Source organism: Littorina saxatilis, linkage group LG6 (genome assembly GCF_037325665.1).
Source record: "Littorina saxatilis isolate snail1 linkage group LG6, US_GU_Lsax_2.0, whole genome shotgun sequence".
Classification (NCBI taxonomy): Eukaryota; Metazoa; Mollusca; class Gastropoda; order Littorinimorpha; family Littorinidae; genus Littorina; species Littorina saxatilis.
This window is the reverse complement of record NC_090250.1, coordinates 33,031,690-33,047,083: the sequence shown is the minus strand read 5'-3', so window position 1 is coordinate 33,047,083 and position 15,394 is coordinate 33,031,690. Positions and strand designations below refer to the sequence as shown.

Sequence of the window (15,394 nt, the reverse complement as noted above, 5' to 3'; positions counted from 1 at the left end):
GGTACAGTCTGTAATATACGTCAATAATTCTAAATCTTTGTTTGTAACATTAAGTAATCCTATGTACAAGAACAACCCAGCATGGAATAGATAGAAATGTACAGCACTAATGGCAATATCCAATGAATGATACTCGTACGATAGATGCTGTTCGCCCTTCAAGTTCAGTGTGTGCGTGACTGAGTAAGAGAGAGAGAGAGAGAGAGAGAGAGAGAGAGAGAGAGAGAGAGAGAGAGAGAGAGAGAGAGAGAGAGAGAGAGAGAGAGAGACAGGGCCAGACCAAATGAGTTGTAAGGGGGGGGGGGGGTTCCTCCTTTTTTTTTGGGGGGGGGGGGGGCAAATCAGCGAAGTGGCTTCGCCACATTGCAGGCGCTCGAACTAGGGGGGTCCGGGGGCATGCTCCCCCGGAAAATTTTTGAAAAACGGTTAAAATCTGTGCAATCTGGTGCATTCTGGGCCTTGTTTTGAGGGTTAAGAGCAGCATTGTTTTGGTGCTAAAACTAGTAAAAGTCAAAGCAAGGTACATGCTTTTTCCAGGGGTGGGGTTCCGGAACCCCTGGAACCCCCCCCCCCCCCTGGGTCCGGCCCTGAGAGAGATAGTGTGTGTGTGTGTGTGTGTGTGTGTGTGTGCGCATGAGTGAGTGTGTGTGTGTGGGGGGGGGAGGGTGGGGGGGTGGCTGTCTATGTGTGTGTGACTGGGTGGCCGAGTGGCAACGCACTTGCGCTCGGAAGCGAGAGGTTGTGAGTTTGACCCTGGGTCAGGGCGTTAGCAATTTTCTCCCCCCTTTCCTAACCTAGGTGGTGGGTTCAAGTGCTAGTCTTTCGGATGAGACGAAAAACCGAGGTCCCTTCGTGTACACTACATTGGGGTGTGCACGTTAAAGATCCCACGATTGACAAAAGGGTCTTTCCTGGCAAAATTGTATAGGCATAGATAAAAATGTCCACCAAAATACCCGTGTGACTTGGAATAATAGGCCGTGAAAAGTAGGATATGCGCCGAAATGGCTGCGATCTGCTGGCCGATGTGAATGCGTGACGTAGTGTGTAAAACAAATTCCATCTCACACGGCATAAATAAATCCCTGCGCCTTGAATATGTGCGCGATATAAATTGCATAAAAACAAACAAAAATAAAAACAAAAATCCCTGCGCTTAGAACTGTACCCACGGAATACGCGCGATATAAGCCTCATATTGATTGATTGATTGATTGATGTGTACGTGCAGTGCTGGTTACGTGTCATGTAAGCACATGTGCACGGGTGCGGATGTCAGCTCGGCACGGTTCTGAATTGGTAATTCAAAACAACTCGTGTGACTAGTTTGGAAATGTCACAGGCAGGCCAAACACTCTTTGACAATCGGTTTTGGCATCTGAATGTTTTGTGGGATCACACAAAATAGCAAGACACAAAACTGTCACATGCAAAATAGAATGTTCATTACGAAGTGCGTATTGCTCGTAGACAAAATAGTATTTATCAGCGTGGACAGCACAAATGTAAACATCGCACAATTAAATGTTGGGCGGTTCTTGATGAAAGGCAGTTGGCTGGTGGACGAACGCTGATGGGTGAACGTGATTGGTGAACTCAACAGAAGGGAAAAGAAACGATTGGTGGATTTTCCCAATTGGTCCGTGTTCACATGTGGGTGACAAACTGAAACAGAGAAAGGAGTCTGTTTTGACATCTGTATTCAATGAGCAGATGATACACACGAATGGATACCTCTTATCATCGCTACAATTATTTTGCAGTACTAATCAGTTAGACAAAATCATTTCGCGGTAAGCATCCTCTTCACACACTAAACACAAACAGGCAGACAGACCGACAGACACAAAACCCAGGCAAACAGGCAGACAGTTAGCACATACACACGCACACACACAAACACAATTACCTTTGGGGATACAATTCCATAATTGTAAGAACAGATGATTAATTAAGTACTCGAAACCTTTTCATTAAAATCAAATATATCCACAGCCCATTAGTACTATCTTGTTAGCACTCTTCACAAGATACAACACCAGTAATATTCCATACCAGTATTCCATTAAAAACACTATTCTACTTACTTCACGACACTTTCATAAAAGGTATTGTAAAAAAACAAACATATTGAACGATTTAGTGTGAGAAGTATATCGAATATGCTTGGTCTCAAATTTGATTAAATGAGTACATGCATGCATAACATTATAGCAAACATGCAATCTCATGGCAACTTTATTGGATATTTCGCTACGTCCTACATGCAGAGCATTATAGCAAAGTCACTAATACATGCTATGGATAAAAAAAAAGAGTACAATTATAAGCTCCTAATTAGCACACAGCCCATATTGTCAATCATGAAAACATATAGCTACGACTTAGGCGCATAAGCAAACATACATGTAGGTTACAACTTTCATATACTGTAGCATCATGGCAAACACTGATACAAGCGCAGGCTACAAACAGTGTAGTGTAATGGCGTAACGTAAAATACAGATTGACTATAAACTCTCGCAGAAAAAAAGAATCAAAGGTGCACAGCATTATTATTCAAGAGTGTTAGAGAATGATAGTGACTCAGAACTACATAAAAGGAACGCACAAAACAATGTTAGTGCGTCAGTATTTGTACTTCTTGATGTTAGTGTAAATAGGACCAGACTGGCCAGTAGCCTAAAGAAAGCTACACATTGCGTCAGTCCTTGCCGCCCATGGCTGCCAGAGGACGAAACAGAGAACTGGTTAAAATGCAAGAACACTATAATTACATCAGTCGTATTGCCAAATACTACAAACTATACAAAGAACAAGCCAACAGTAGACGTAGAAAAGCTTCTCCCAGCATTTCACTCAGTGTCCTATACCCCCCCCCCCCCAACCCATTTAACTCCCCCTCCCCAACCCCCTTTCCCTTCTCCTAGTCTTCAGCACAAACTGAGAAGTCTACTCCATTAGTCCCCAAAGTGATATACTGTCGAACAAGTCTATTATGACCACCCAATGGACCGACCAAAAGTGGTTGTTACAGACAGGTTGTCGCCATGAAAAGGTGAATTATAGAGAGATAAAAAATTATTGTCTGGGATCCTTGGGACGGTCGTTGTGGGCAGGTGGTCGTTTTCGAGAGGTGGTCACTAGGGCAGGTTCGACTGTATTCACACACACATTGTCGTGTCCCATCCCGCTCGCGGTTAATACAATCTGATGTTGCACCAAGCCGGCCGGCGCGCGGTCCCGGTGACTATGACAGAGACAAACCATTGTTTTCCCCCGTTCACCTTAACCCGCTCTTCCATCACTGCTTGGACAGCTACTTCGTATCATACCTTCTCCTGACAACGTCTTGACACACAGTAGCCGAGACACTATAGTTTGTCGGTTTCCTGAAAGCAAGGGCAACCCCCAGGGCGCCACGAAGGTCAACCGTTATGTCCACATGAGCTCCCTCTACGTGGACAGTGGTCACTTCAGTGACCGAAGCGATATCAGTTATGTCCGCATGAGCTCCAATGTACACGTACAGTGGGAGTAAAAGATACTTTTCGTCTCGTAACATTTTTTCTGTAAGAAAGAATTAAAGAAAAATAACACCTACTTTGTTTGCGCATTGACCTCAGAAGGTCTTCCAGACGTATTTCTCGCGATAAAAAATATTTGTCAGCAATATCTATATAGGATACGTATACACATTGGGAGTGTGTTAAATCGGGGAGTCTTAAAAGGTGTCTTTTACAGCAGAGATTTACGGAAGATGAGCGATTTGCACGACAACGATTTATATCCCAAAATATGTCCAACTTTGCTTAGTATATCATCAAACAGGAAAGTGAGCTGGAATAATCATTTGAAAACAATATGAAAATGGGTGCATATTTTGGTTCACCTGGTGTGAATAAAAGTAAAAACCTAGGGGATCTGTTATGGTTTACCAGATGGTATTTCACGAGAAGGAAGGACGGAGCGGGTACCACCGAAAGTACCGTTAACGTAAATGTGGATTAATGGGGTTATGTACTAAGATGGAAAAGCGAAGAAGCTTTACACGTCATGTCAGCCTAGCATGAAGAATGGTGCGAGAATCGAGATGAGCTTTCTTTTCTTTCTTTATTTGGTGTTTAACGTCGTTTTCAACCACGAAGGTTATATCGCGACGGGGAAAGGGGGAAGATGGGATAGAGCCACTTGTCAATTGTTTCTTGTTCACAAAAGCACTAATCAAAAATTTGCTCCAGGGGCTTGCAACGTAGTACAATATATTACCTTACTGGGAGAATGCAAGTTTCCAGTACAAAGGACTTAACATTTCTTACATACTGCTTGACTAAAATCTTTACAAAAATTGACTATATTCTATACAAGAAACACTTAACAAGGGTAAAAGGAGAAACAGAATCCGTTAGTCGCCTCTTACGACATGCTGGGGAGCATCGGGTAAATTCTTTCTCGTCCCAATCAATATGGGACTCCCCCTAACCCGCGGGGGGTCGAGATGAGCTGGGAAGGTGAGAGCGAAGAGTGGAGTGGTGGGGGTGGGGTGGGGGCTTGGGCTGAGCAGGAGTTGGGGCAATAGAAGGGGGAGGGGCGAAGATAGGACAGAGGATTTGCAGGAGAGATAATATTGATGCCGGAAGGGAATATGGGAGGGTGGGTGGTGGTGGTAAGGCAAAATGAAGAGGGATGGAATCGGGTTGAATGGTTACAATCTCTAGATTCCGTGTTCACGTTCACCAGCTCTAACTGTCATCTCTAGATTCCGTGTTCATGTTCACCAGCTCTAACTGTCATCTCTAGATTCCGTGTTCATGTTCACCAGCTCTAACTGTCATCTCTAGATTCCGTGTTCACGTTCACCAGCTCTAACTGTCATCTCTAGATTCCGTGTTCATGTTCACCAGCTCTAACTGTCATCTCTAGATCCCGTGTTCACGTTCACCAGCTCTAACTGTCATCTCTAGATCCCGTGTTCATGTTCACCAGCTCTAACTGTCATCGCTAGATCCCGTGTTCATGTTCACCAGCTCTAACTGTCATCTCTAGATTCCGTGTTCACGTTCACCAGCTCTAACTGTCATCTCTAGATTCCGTGTTCATGTTCACCAGCTCTAACTGTCATTTCTATATTCCGTGTTCATGTTCACCAGCTCTAACTGTCATCTCTAGATTCCGTGTTCATGTTCACCAGCTCTAACTGTCATCTCTAGATTCCGTGTTCATGTTCACCAGCTCTAACTGTCATCTCTAGATTCCGTGTTCACGTTCACCAGCTCTAACTGTCATCTCTAGATTCCGTGTTCATGTTCACCAGCTCTAACTGTCATTTCTAGATTCCGTGTTCATGTTCACCAGCTCTAACTGTCATTCCCGTGCTTTTTGTTCTCCTTTTTGTCATTCTGTCCCACGACAGGAATGAAAACTCAAAGCAAGTGATCTATCATTACTTGTCGAATACAAACATGACGGAAATTCATTAGTAACAGATGGTGCAAAGGGGGGGATAAGTAAACCTTATTTCAAAATCCCGTCCAGTGACCTAGATCTTTAACATATGAACTTCAGCTCGGGCCTAACTGTTTCCATGTTTATTGCGTCAGAAGCCACTGAAAGTAAAAGACACTAACCAGTTACCAAACTTATCCTTTAACCCCCTTCGTCGGCCTCCATCTTGAAGGAAAGGACTTGTATTATTGCGGAAGTCCGCTTCTCAAGATGATCCATGGACGTTGCTAGTTTGACCAGGAAAACGTGTGAAGTTTTAAAGTTATGGAAAGAAAAAAGTATTCAACAGTCACACAAGCAAAGTCACTGTTTCCTGGAACTGACACGTTAAGTAAAAACTTTTTTTTAAAGAGAAAGAGAGAACATTAATGGGCTAGCTCTCGAATGTGTATGACAAAGAGATTTGGACAGATAAACAGAAGTTCAAAAATGCCTACCGCTCAGCTACGCGAACTAATTTTCCAGCTTCCTACTAATGTCATAGTAAATTGAATTTTACACGCCTAATTCAAGGTGCTTAACAGTGACTACAAGCGGGAAGAATGTCACTCCAAATTCCTGCAGCAGTCACAGTAGATTGAATTAGGCAGGTAAGAGACAGGTATGACAGAGACAGGTATGACATAAAGTGCCCCGAGGGGAAAGGCATCTCGCCTGTACCTGACAGCACAGGTAGTACCGACACGACCACAAGTAAACTAAAATAATGACTAGCGAGACAGCAGTCACATCAAAGGCAAGGCAAGACAAAATAGAAAGGGAAAGGGATGGGGAGGGTGGTCGCTGTGTCGAAATTACAGCTACTGCAGAGAGCAAAAGAGAGAAAGGAGAGAAAGAGTGCGGGAGGGGGGTGGGGGGGAGGGGGTTACTGGAAGGAGAGAGCGAGAGAGAGAGAGAGAGAGAGAGAGAGAGAGAGAGAGAGAGAGAGAGTTATTTCTAAGAAAAAGGGGCGAGTTTATTTACAATAGGTAACAAAACCCCAGCCCTCCCTTTATAACACATGTTTTGAAGATTTTTACGACGCAATACTGGGAATGTTTGGCTTTTAACTAAACCGAAAAGAGGAAACAGAAACGAAAAGAAAAAAGCAGACACGCAAGCTGATTTTCATAAATATAATCATGTAGATAAAACCGCACGGTGCAAAGAGCCGTGTAAAGTTGGATATCAGCCTCATATTTATGCATAAAACGGAATGACGGATGGTGGTATGTCCTATTTGAGGAAGGAGGAAACAAGAAACATGCAGATGAGCGCAACAAGCCAAACTATGTGTACAGTCTCGGCGAAACAGCATACCATTGACTTTCATGAGCTCCCAAACAGGATTAGGATTGGATGTTGCGTGGAGAAAAAACCGAACTCGCCTCAATTAATGGCTAGATAATTGCGAGCAAAATTGATACCATATGCTGCTGTGGTGTATATGGAAACACGACTGGCAAACATCTGTTAATCGGGAAATTCAGTTCAAACGACTAAATCACTCGCATATGAGCGTAATTGCACACATGTCCACAAGAAACGAGCACCGATGAGTATTCAAGCAAACACAAGAACTAAATAGTAAGAAAGCAAAGTTACTTTGTTACGTTTTCGAAGTTCTTATGCGTGTGACTGTCAGTTTACTCCTTAATATGTACGAGGTTTCCGTTGCTTTTGAAGCTTCTAATTTCCCAAACTGTTATGCTTCCTGTTTTATATTTAGGGAAACAGAAATACTGAGAAATGAAACAAGCACAACCGAACATTTTTGCAGCGTATTTCTTCGCCAAGTGCCAGAAAGTTTCTTGAGGAGACAACAGAACAAAATCACCAGTGTAGAAAGGCTAAAACAATTGAAGAGAATGAGAAAATCAACAAAGCCAAAAGGGGTACAAAACTCTTGCTATAACGACTACTGTGCGGCTAGAAGATTGTAAAACATAGCACAGACAAATGGGAGAATAAGAACTGATGTGCAGACAAGAGTAAATAAAAGATGTAAAACTAAGAAAAAAAGAAAGATATTCCGCAGACAAATATTGAATAAAAAGGGTGTAAACACCAATTTGCTTAGGAAAAAATATCCCGACAACAAAAACCCACGCAGCAAGTTGACAGACCATAGAAAAGATCAAAACAAAAATCAGAAAAAGTAAAACGGAAAAAAATCGCTTGCTAAAAGTGCCAAGTGCAAAAGGTGTGCACAGTTATTGTGTGCAATATTACGGAAAGCTAAAGGACAACGTCAGAAAAAAAGGAAGTGAACCCCATGGTTATTCTGTTGCACGATTTACACTTGTTTTAAACATTATTCAGACCTCTCAAATGTTATTGTTTTTTGAAGAAAGATTTGAAGTAGATTACTAAACATATTACTTCACATATAAAGTAGATTAATAGACGCCCACGAATCGGCGTTTGTCATCTGAATGAAATAAACGCACACACACCGGTAATGCATGTTCATTTTTCCAATTATCTTTAGAGACAAATTCGTTTTTATCATGTGTCGTATAACCAATAACAGATAACCAAACCAAAACGAAAATGTGTATTTTCAAAACACGCGTGCAACAGAATATCCCATGTGGGGAAACTATTCGAGGGGTGCAAAAAACAAAGTGAGACCGGTGCACCACGCTCACTGTTATGTTCGCTCTTCATTAACGAGCAATTGCGTCTCCACCGTAGCATCCGGATCCGTGTTTTCGTCTCCTCCCTTCTGAAAAAACAGTCCGTCATTGTCAAGCCAGTCAACACTTCCCCAAATCTAACGGCCCAGAACCAACTCAACCAGTTTGTTTCTTTTCTAATCAGCATATTTCTGTCCCTTCAATTACGCGCAGAGTAACAGTGAATTCAGATTATGACCTGAAAACAAAATGCTTTTTTTTTTACTCAACCTGAAACAAAACATGCACATGTTTAACAGCCCACTCCCATGCAATTAACAGCATACCTGTATACACCATACCTATTAACTCCTTCGTTCAAACCATACCATTAAAGCTCTTGGGTTAGTACTGTAAACCGAATAATGTACACGTCTGAAAAACATGAAACACAAGTCGCTGTTGTTAATCATCCAATACACAATCTTAAAATAAAATCACCAAAAGCGCCTCATGTTGAGTTTTAACGGCGAGTTTAGGAAAGGCACACAGTTTGATTTATTTATTTATTTACGACTGTTTTTCCGTCTAGAATGCATGTGTCTGTAGTTGGTATGAGTGAGTGCGTCGCGTTCTCGCTGTGCGCCTGTCTGCGAGTGTATGAGTCCGAGTGTCTTAATTGGTCCTTGTCGATTTGTGTTTCGTATAATGTTCACTATGTATTTTATATTTTGTAAGCGCCTAGGGCTATATTTAGATTAGGCGCACACATGTTCATAATAATAATAATAATAATAATAATAATAATAATGTGTGTAGCATAGTTGCAAAGAACTAATCAATTACAAAATTGATCAAATTGTATAATTGTTCTTGTTTCACATCACCACCTCTGTGACAGATGGGCCTAGTTATTTCTGTGACATATGAATTAATGTCACATTCTGCTTTTAACATCCAACAATAAATCTGGCTCAGATATATGTCACAAACGCGAAAGCTCGTTGACACAATAGCGTTGATCTGAACACAGTGAAATGTCATAAGTGAGCAATTACATTGTCATGGTAACAGCTTGTTCTGTCAGTTGTTTGTTGTATTAATTCAACCTCTTGTGACAAGCATCGTTCGCTTAGCTTACTGCAGTGATGTGCAGGCAGGTTTCACGGTAATCAGACTCTTTGATGTGTGTAAACTTTGCCTTCAAATTACTTGCTTACTGTGTTGATTTTCATCATTTTTTCTGCTTGGCATGAGTAAGTATGGTATTTGCAATACAAAAAAATAAATAAAAGCTAAAATGTTTGTGTTTGAGCAATTATTTGAGCGCGTTTTTCGAAGCGAACGTGTGAATCCTGACAGACACCATTTCCTTCTGTCACATGACCCCATCTCAAAGTGTGATTCAACAGACACAAAAATAACACACAAAACTTATGATAATGGGGTTATTAATTCAATTAATACACAAGGTTAGTCTCTGACTAGAGAAAATAGGGAAACAATATCAAATGGGAGCATAAAACCGTTTCTGGAAAAATTTTCAATCACCACCGAAAGTGTCTGTCAGTAAAAAAAAAACACGTGCTTTGTTTGCAAAGCAAAGCCTAATTTTACACATCGCGTGCTTTTGTCTGTTATTCTTGCTTGTGAACATCATTTTATTGATGTTCTTCACTGGAAAGCAGGTGTATCATCAACAGTATCACAAAATCGCAAAGAATGAACATTTTTGTTGTGATCCGACCGGTGTCTGTAGACTGAATCACACGTTCGGCAAACTTCGTTTTTAACGGAAATAACCGAGCCTTTAATCGGAAACGACGTTTCAACCGCTTCATATCGTCTGCAGGAAGAAAAAGAGGAATGTGATACCCAGTGAGTAAAACATTTAATCGTTTTTAGTGCCTTTTGATCAAGTTTTGTTGCGTCTGTCAGCAACGTTCGTCAACCCAACGTTCGGCACAGCGACGCACGCATACGGATTTGCAGCGTTTGCATTCGGAAAGTGAGGGATTTGTGAGTTCGTTTGCATAATTTCAATCGCTAGTAGGTTTTCCCTTCGTCTCCCATTCTTGTGTGTACATGTTATTGGCATTTCATTGTGTAAATTGAAAGTTTGTGAGTAACAGTAGTAAAATCTGTCGAACGTTGGCAACGCTGACAGACGGAAATATCGAACGTTGCCTTCAATGACAGACTGGCTTGGCGATCGTACTTTCGATTCGTAGGAACACAATATATAGAGACAACAATGTGCGCTCGTTACCACAACGGTCATGAACCGGTGTAACACAAAATTTTTACTCCACGAAAAATTGACTCGGACGGAGTAAACTTCCAGTAAAAATCTTGTACGAAAAAAGAACTCACAAGGAACTAAATTTTTACTCCCCAAATATTTACTCCCAGTAAACATCTCGTACGAGAAACTTAGGGCCTACTCCTTCGTTTATAATTCGCGCAATATCCCATTTACGTGCAATCCCGTTTTGCCGCCGTCCCATTTTGGCGACATTTAACAAGCCAAGCGTCATTTTACTACCGCATCCCATTTTGGCGCAATCCCGTTTCGCCGCTATCCCATTTTTTTTCTTTTTTTTTTCTTTTTACATTTAGTCAAGTTTTGACTAAATGTTTAACATAGAGGGGGAATCGAAACGAGGGTCGTGGTGTATGTGTGTCTGTGTGTGTGAGTGTATGTGTGTGTGTGTGTGTGTGCGTGTGCGTGTGTAGAGCGATTGAGAGTAAACTACTGGACCGATCTTTATGAAATTTGACATGAGAGTTACTGGGTATGATATCCCCAGACATTTTTTTCAGTTTTTCGATAAATGTCTTTCATGACGTCATATCCGGCTTTTTTTAAAAAGTTGAGGCGGCACTGTCACACCCTCATTTTTCAATCAAATTGATTGAAATTTTGGCCAAGCAATCTTCGACAAAGGCCGGACTTCGGTATTGCATTTCAGCTTGGTGGCGTAAATATTAGTTTATGACTTTGGTCATTAAAAATCTGACAAGAAGGGCAAAGCCCATACGACTCACATGCTTGACCTTGACCTTTACATGACCTTGAGGGTCAAGGTCAAATAACTAAACCTAGCATGGAACACAAAGCTGTTAATTCAAGACATAGGAAGTACAATGGTGCTTATTGGCTCTTTCTACCATGAGATATGGTCACTTTTAGTGGTTCACTACCTTATTTTGGTCACATTTCATAAGGGTCAAAGTGACCTTGACCTTGATCATATGTGACCAAATGTGTCTCATGATGAAAGCATAACATGTGCCCCACATAATGTTTAAGTTTGAAACAGTTATCTTCCATAGTTCAGGGTCAAGGTCACTTCAAAATATGTATACAATCCAACTTTGAAGAGCTCCTGTGACCTTGACCTTGAAGCAAGGTAAACCAAACTGGTATCAAAAGATGGGGTTTACTTTGCCCTATATATCATATATAGGTGAGGTATTCAATCTCAAAAACTTCAGAGAAAATGGGAAAAATGTGAAAAATAGCTGTTTTTTAGGCAACATTTATGGCCCCTGCGACCTTGACGCAAGGTCAAGATGCTATGTATGTTTTTTGGGGCCTTGTCATCATACACCATCTTGCCAAATTTGATACTGATAGACTGAATAGTGTCCAAGAAATATCCAACGTTAAAGTTTTCCGGACGGACGGACGGACGGACGACTCGGGTGAGTACATAGACTCACTTTTGCTTCGCATGTGTGTCAAAAATTGTAATTAAAATTATTTTGTTATAAAACGATCCAAAATTACGTTTATCGTATTCTTCATCATTTTCTGATTCCAAAAACATATAAATATGTTATATTCGGATTAAAAACAAGGTCTGAAAATTAAAAATATAAAAATTATTATCAAAATCAATGGACGTCTACCCACAACACGCCACTGGATGCCGCGTGGTGCCAGTCGTGAAAACCAGGTTCTTTGTCCCACAGTGAGACATTCAAGTTGGGGACTTTGTGACCGCTGACTTTGTCAGCATGGATGGAAAGGTGGAGAGATACAGGGCGGTGATCATCCCCAAGTCAACCCATTTCCCCGATGGGCCAGATCGAGAGGAGATCTGTGTGAAGTGTTTGCGCGCAAAAGACAATGGGAGATACTATGTCTTTCCTAATGTTGATGACATTTCATGCTTGCCAATGGCTCAGAAAAAAAAAATCCCACCAACAAACCATGAACAACAGGGGGGATTACTATTTTGACATGTGACCAAGTCTCATTTGAGCGTTCACAGTGTTACCTGAGAATAGCACACCCCCTTGAATTGGGACCAAAGAAAAAGCGTTGTATATATGCATTTTTGAATGCTTTTCTAAAGTCATAAGTTCATTTGTGAAAAAAATAAATTTTTAGGGATTGTTTTGCTGAATGCATGCAGTTAAGAAATTGACCCCGTTTTCAAATTTAGGGGGTAGGGTTGCCCCATAGCCCACGTATGTCTGTGTGACTGTGTCAAATATCAATCTACTTTGCGTACAAACTGTATAGATGTTTGTTTTTCGATTTTAGAATGATTTCTTAAGCTGGTTAGAACTTCTGAGGTCTACAGGAAACGATAAAGATAAAAAATGTACAAAATATAAGTAGCGTCCTTTATCTTACCATTGTTCTGATCAATACTGTCCCTTTATTTGCAAGTTAACCGTTTTTATTAATGTGTTCAAGGAGTATGTTAAAAATTATTATCAAAGGTTGCTTTAAACAGCACCTTTGGGCAGTTATTATGCACTGAAGTTGTAAAAGCATGTTTTGGGGGTTTTAGGATATAGCGTCTTGGAACGCCAATCATCTTGGAAATACGAATGTTCATATAATTTTTTTTACTGTTTTGGATAGATAAAAGGTTGAACTCTTGGTGCAAACTGTTTTTTGGCCCCTGTTTGACTATTTATTATTTTGGAATATTGTGTGTGAGAGGGAAACTGCAATCCTCAATATCATGAAACGTGCCTGTATTTTAACACTTACTGGAACCCTCTCGCCTATAGTTTTGGTTAACGGTTGAAACAATAAATAAAGCGACCACTTACCATTTCGTCAACCTTGACTTCAGAACGCAAAGAGTTCTCGGCAGTCTGAACGGCATCGTAAACTGTCAGGAAAATGTTGTCGGCGTACTTGGTGGTGAAATCCGCTGCCTCCATCGTCCGCCATACTTCATCTACAATGTTGAACCAGAAAAAAAGTTATATATGTTCATTGCAGTGTACATGTATCATTAACCTTTGTAACCTTGATACCAAGGGAAAGTTCTATAGGTTGATATGTCTATGTTTATATGCATTCAATGTTTAACTAGTGTGTTTTATTCACAGTTAATTTGTAAAGCGTAGAGAGCACTATTATTCGTGGTTCGAGCTATACAAGCTCTCATTATCATTATTTTAATTATTATTGAAGTTCGAAAAATGGGGTCATCCGAGGCCGATTCGTATCGATCCTATTCTCTGTTTTGTTCTCGTCAATCTCTTTATAAAGGACTGTATTTCAACTGACCTCTCATTCCGCCCAAGTAGACTGTGATTCCTACTCCCTTGAATTCCTCGATAAGCTGCAACAAAAATATAATGAACATACACCATATAAAAAGACATGTTCACGAGCTCCAGCAATAATAACAATAACACCATATCAATAGATGTGTAGATTACTTCCAATTACAAATAATTAGGTCATCACGATAAAACATTTTCTCCCAACGTCGTAATGCCATAGTAATATACACCTGTCTATCAACGTCTCAACATCACGAATATACACGTCTGTCTAAACGCATTAATATCATAATAATACACACATGTCTTGAAGTTTCATCAACATGATAGCATACCTATTTCAACATCTGAATACCATGATTACACATTAACACACAGTACACGCATATTTAACGGTGTAAATGCCCACAAGGTCCAACGTCTTTACACCACGACCTTACTTTATGTCTTAAAGTCCAAGGTACACACAAGTCTGAACATCTTAAAGCCCACAGGGTTTAAAGACTTTACAACACAATGATACACCTGACCTAAAGTCTTAACATACACACCTGTCTGAAGGTTTTAAAGCCCACATGGTCTAACGTCTTACACCACAATAGTACACCTGACCTAAAGTCTTAACATACACTCCTGTCTGAAGGTCTTAAAGCCCACATGGTCTAACGTCTTACACCACCATTACACAACTGACCTAAAGTCCTAACATACACACCTGTCTTAACATCTTAAAGCCCACAGGGTTTAAAGACTTAAAACCACGATATTGCACATGGCCTAAAGTCTTAACATACACACCTGTCTGAAGGTGGGAACATGATACCCACATGACAAACCTGACCAAAGTCATAGCATACACACCCGTCTGAAGGTCTTAAAGCCCACAGTGTCTAACGTCTCTACACCACCATTACACACCTGACCTATAGTCTTAACATACACACCCGTCTGAAGGTCTTAAAGCCCACAGTGTCTAACGTCTCTACACCACCATTACACACCTGACCTATAGTCTTAACATACACACCCGTCTGAAGGTCTTAAAGCCCACAGTGTCTAACGTCTCTACACCACCATTACACACCTGACCTATAGTCTTAACATACACACCTGTCTGAAGGTCTTAAAGCCCACAGTGTCTAACGTCTCTACACCACCATTACACACCTGACCTATAGTCTTAACATACACACCCGTCTGAAGGTCTTAAAGCCCACAGTGTCTAACGTCTCTACACCACCATTACACACCTGACCTATAGTCTTAACATACACACCTGTCTGAAGGTCTTAAAGCCCACAGTGTCTAACGTCTCTACACCACCATTACACACCTGACCTATAGTCTTAACATACACACCTGTCTGAAGGTCTTAAAGCCCACCGTGTCTAACGTCTCTACACCACCAATACACACCTGACTTATAGTCTTAACATACACACCTGTCTGAAGGTCTTAATGCCCACAGGGTCTACAAAGGCCATGGCGGAACAGTCGATGACCAGGTGTCTGAAGGGTCGCGGGTCCTTGGGGGCCGCCTCTGCAGCCTCGCCGTTAGCCGGCTTGCCGTAGTTTCCGTTGGAAGTTCGTGGTGGTACGGGCTCCAGTTCTACTATTGTCGACTCGTCCACGATCAGGTTGGTGGTGCTCTGACACGTACATGACAAACAGGTTATTTTGGAAAACTGCGGAAAATAATTTTGCTTGGAAAATGGTGTAAAACCAAAAATTGGTTGAGCTTTGAAATGGAG

General features: G+C 41.2%; 1 protein-coding gene and 1 long non-coding RNA gene across 4 annotated transcripts in view; one reads left to right on the top strand and one right to left on the bottom strand.

Annotated features, from left to right (window-relative positions):
* Positions 1-665: 665 nt before the first annotated feature.
* LOC138969043 (prestin-like) overlaps positions 666-15,394 on the bottom strand; it is a 69,355-nt gene continuing 54,626 nt past the window's right edge. For 2 of the 3 annotated variants that reach the window (XM_070341734.1, XM_070341735.1), the window contains exons 16-20: positions 15,086-15,292; positions 13,645-13,699; positions 13,179-13,309; positions 8,136-8,212; positions 666-1,665 (exon numbers count right to left, since the gene is read on the bottom strand). In XM_070341734.1, the coding sequence (XP_070197835.1) occupies positions 8,138-8,212; positions 13,179-13,309; positions 13,645-13,699; positions 15,086-15,292 (468 nt within the window). In that variant the 3' untranslated portion in view covers positions 666-1,665; positions 8,136-8,137. The remainder of the gene's footprint in view (positions 1,666-8,135; positions 8,213-13,178; positions 13,310-13,644; positions 13,700-15,085; positions 15,293-15,394) is intronic. The other variant, XM_070341736.1, reaches the window with a different exon arrangement.
* The window catches only part of LOC138969044 (uncharacterized), a 4,938-nt gene continuing 2,723 nt past the window's right edge, over positions 13,180-15,394 (top strand). Inside the window, exons 1-2 of the long non-coding RNA XR_011456357.1 lie at positions 13,180-13,316; positions 15,112-15,280. This is a non-coding gene — a long non-coding RNA (uncharacterized lncRNA). The remainder of the gene's footprint in view (positions 13,317-15,111; positions 15,281-15,394) is intronic.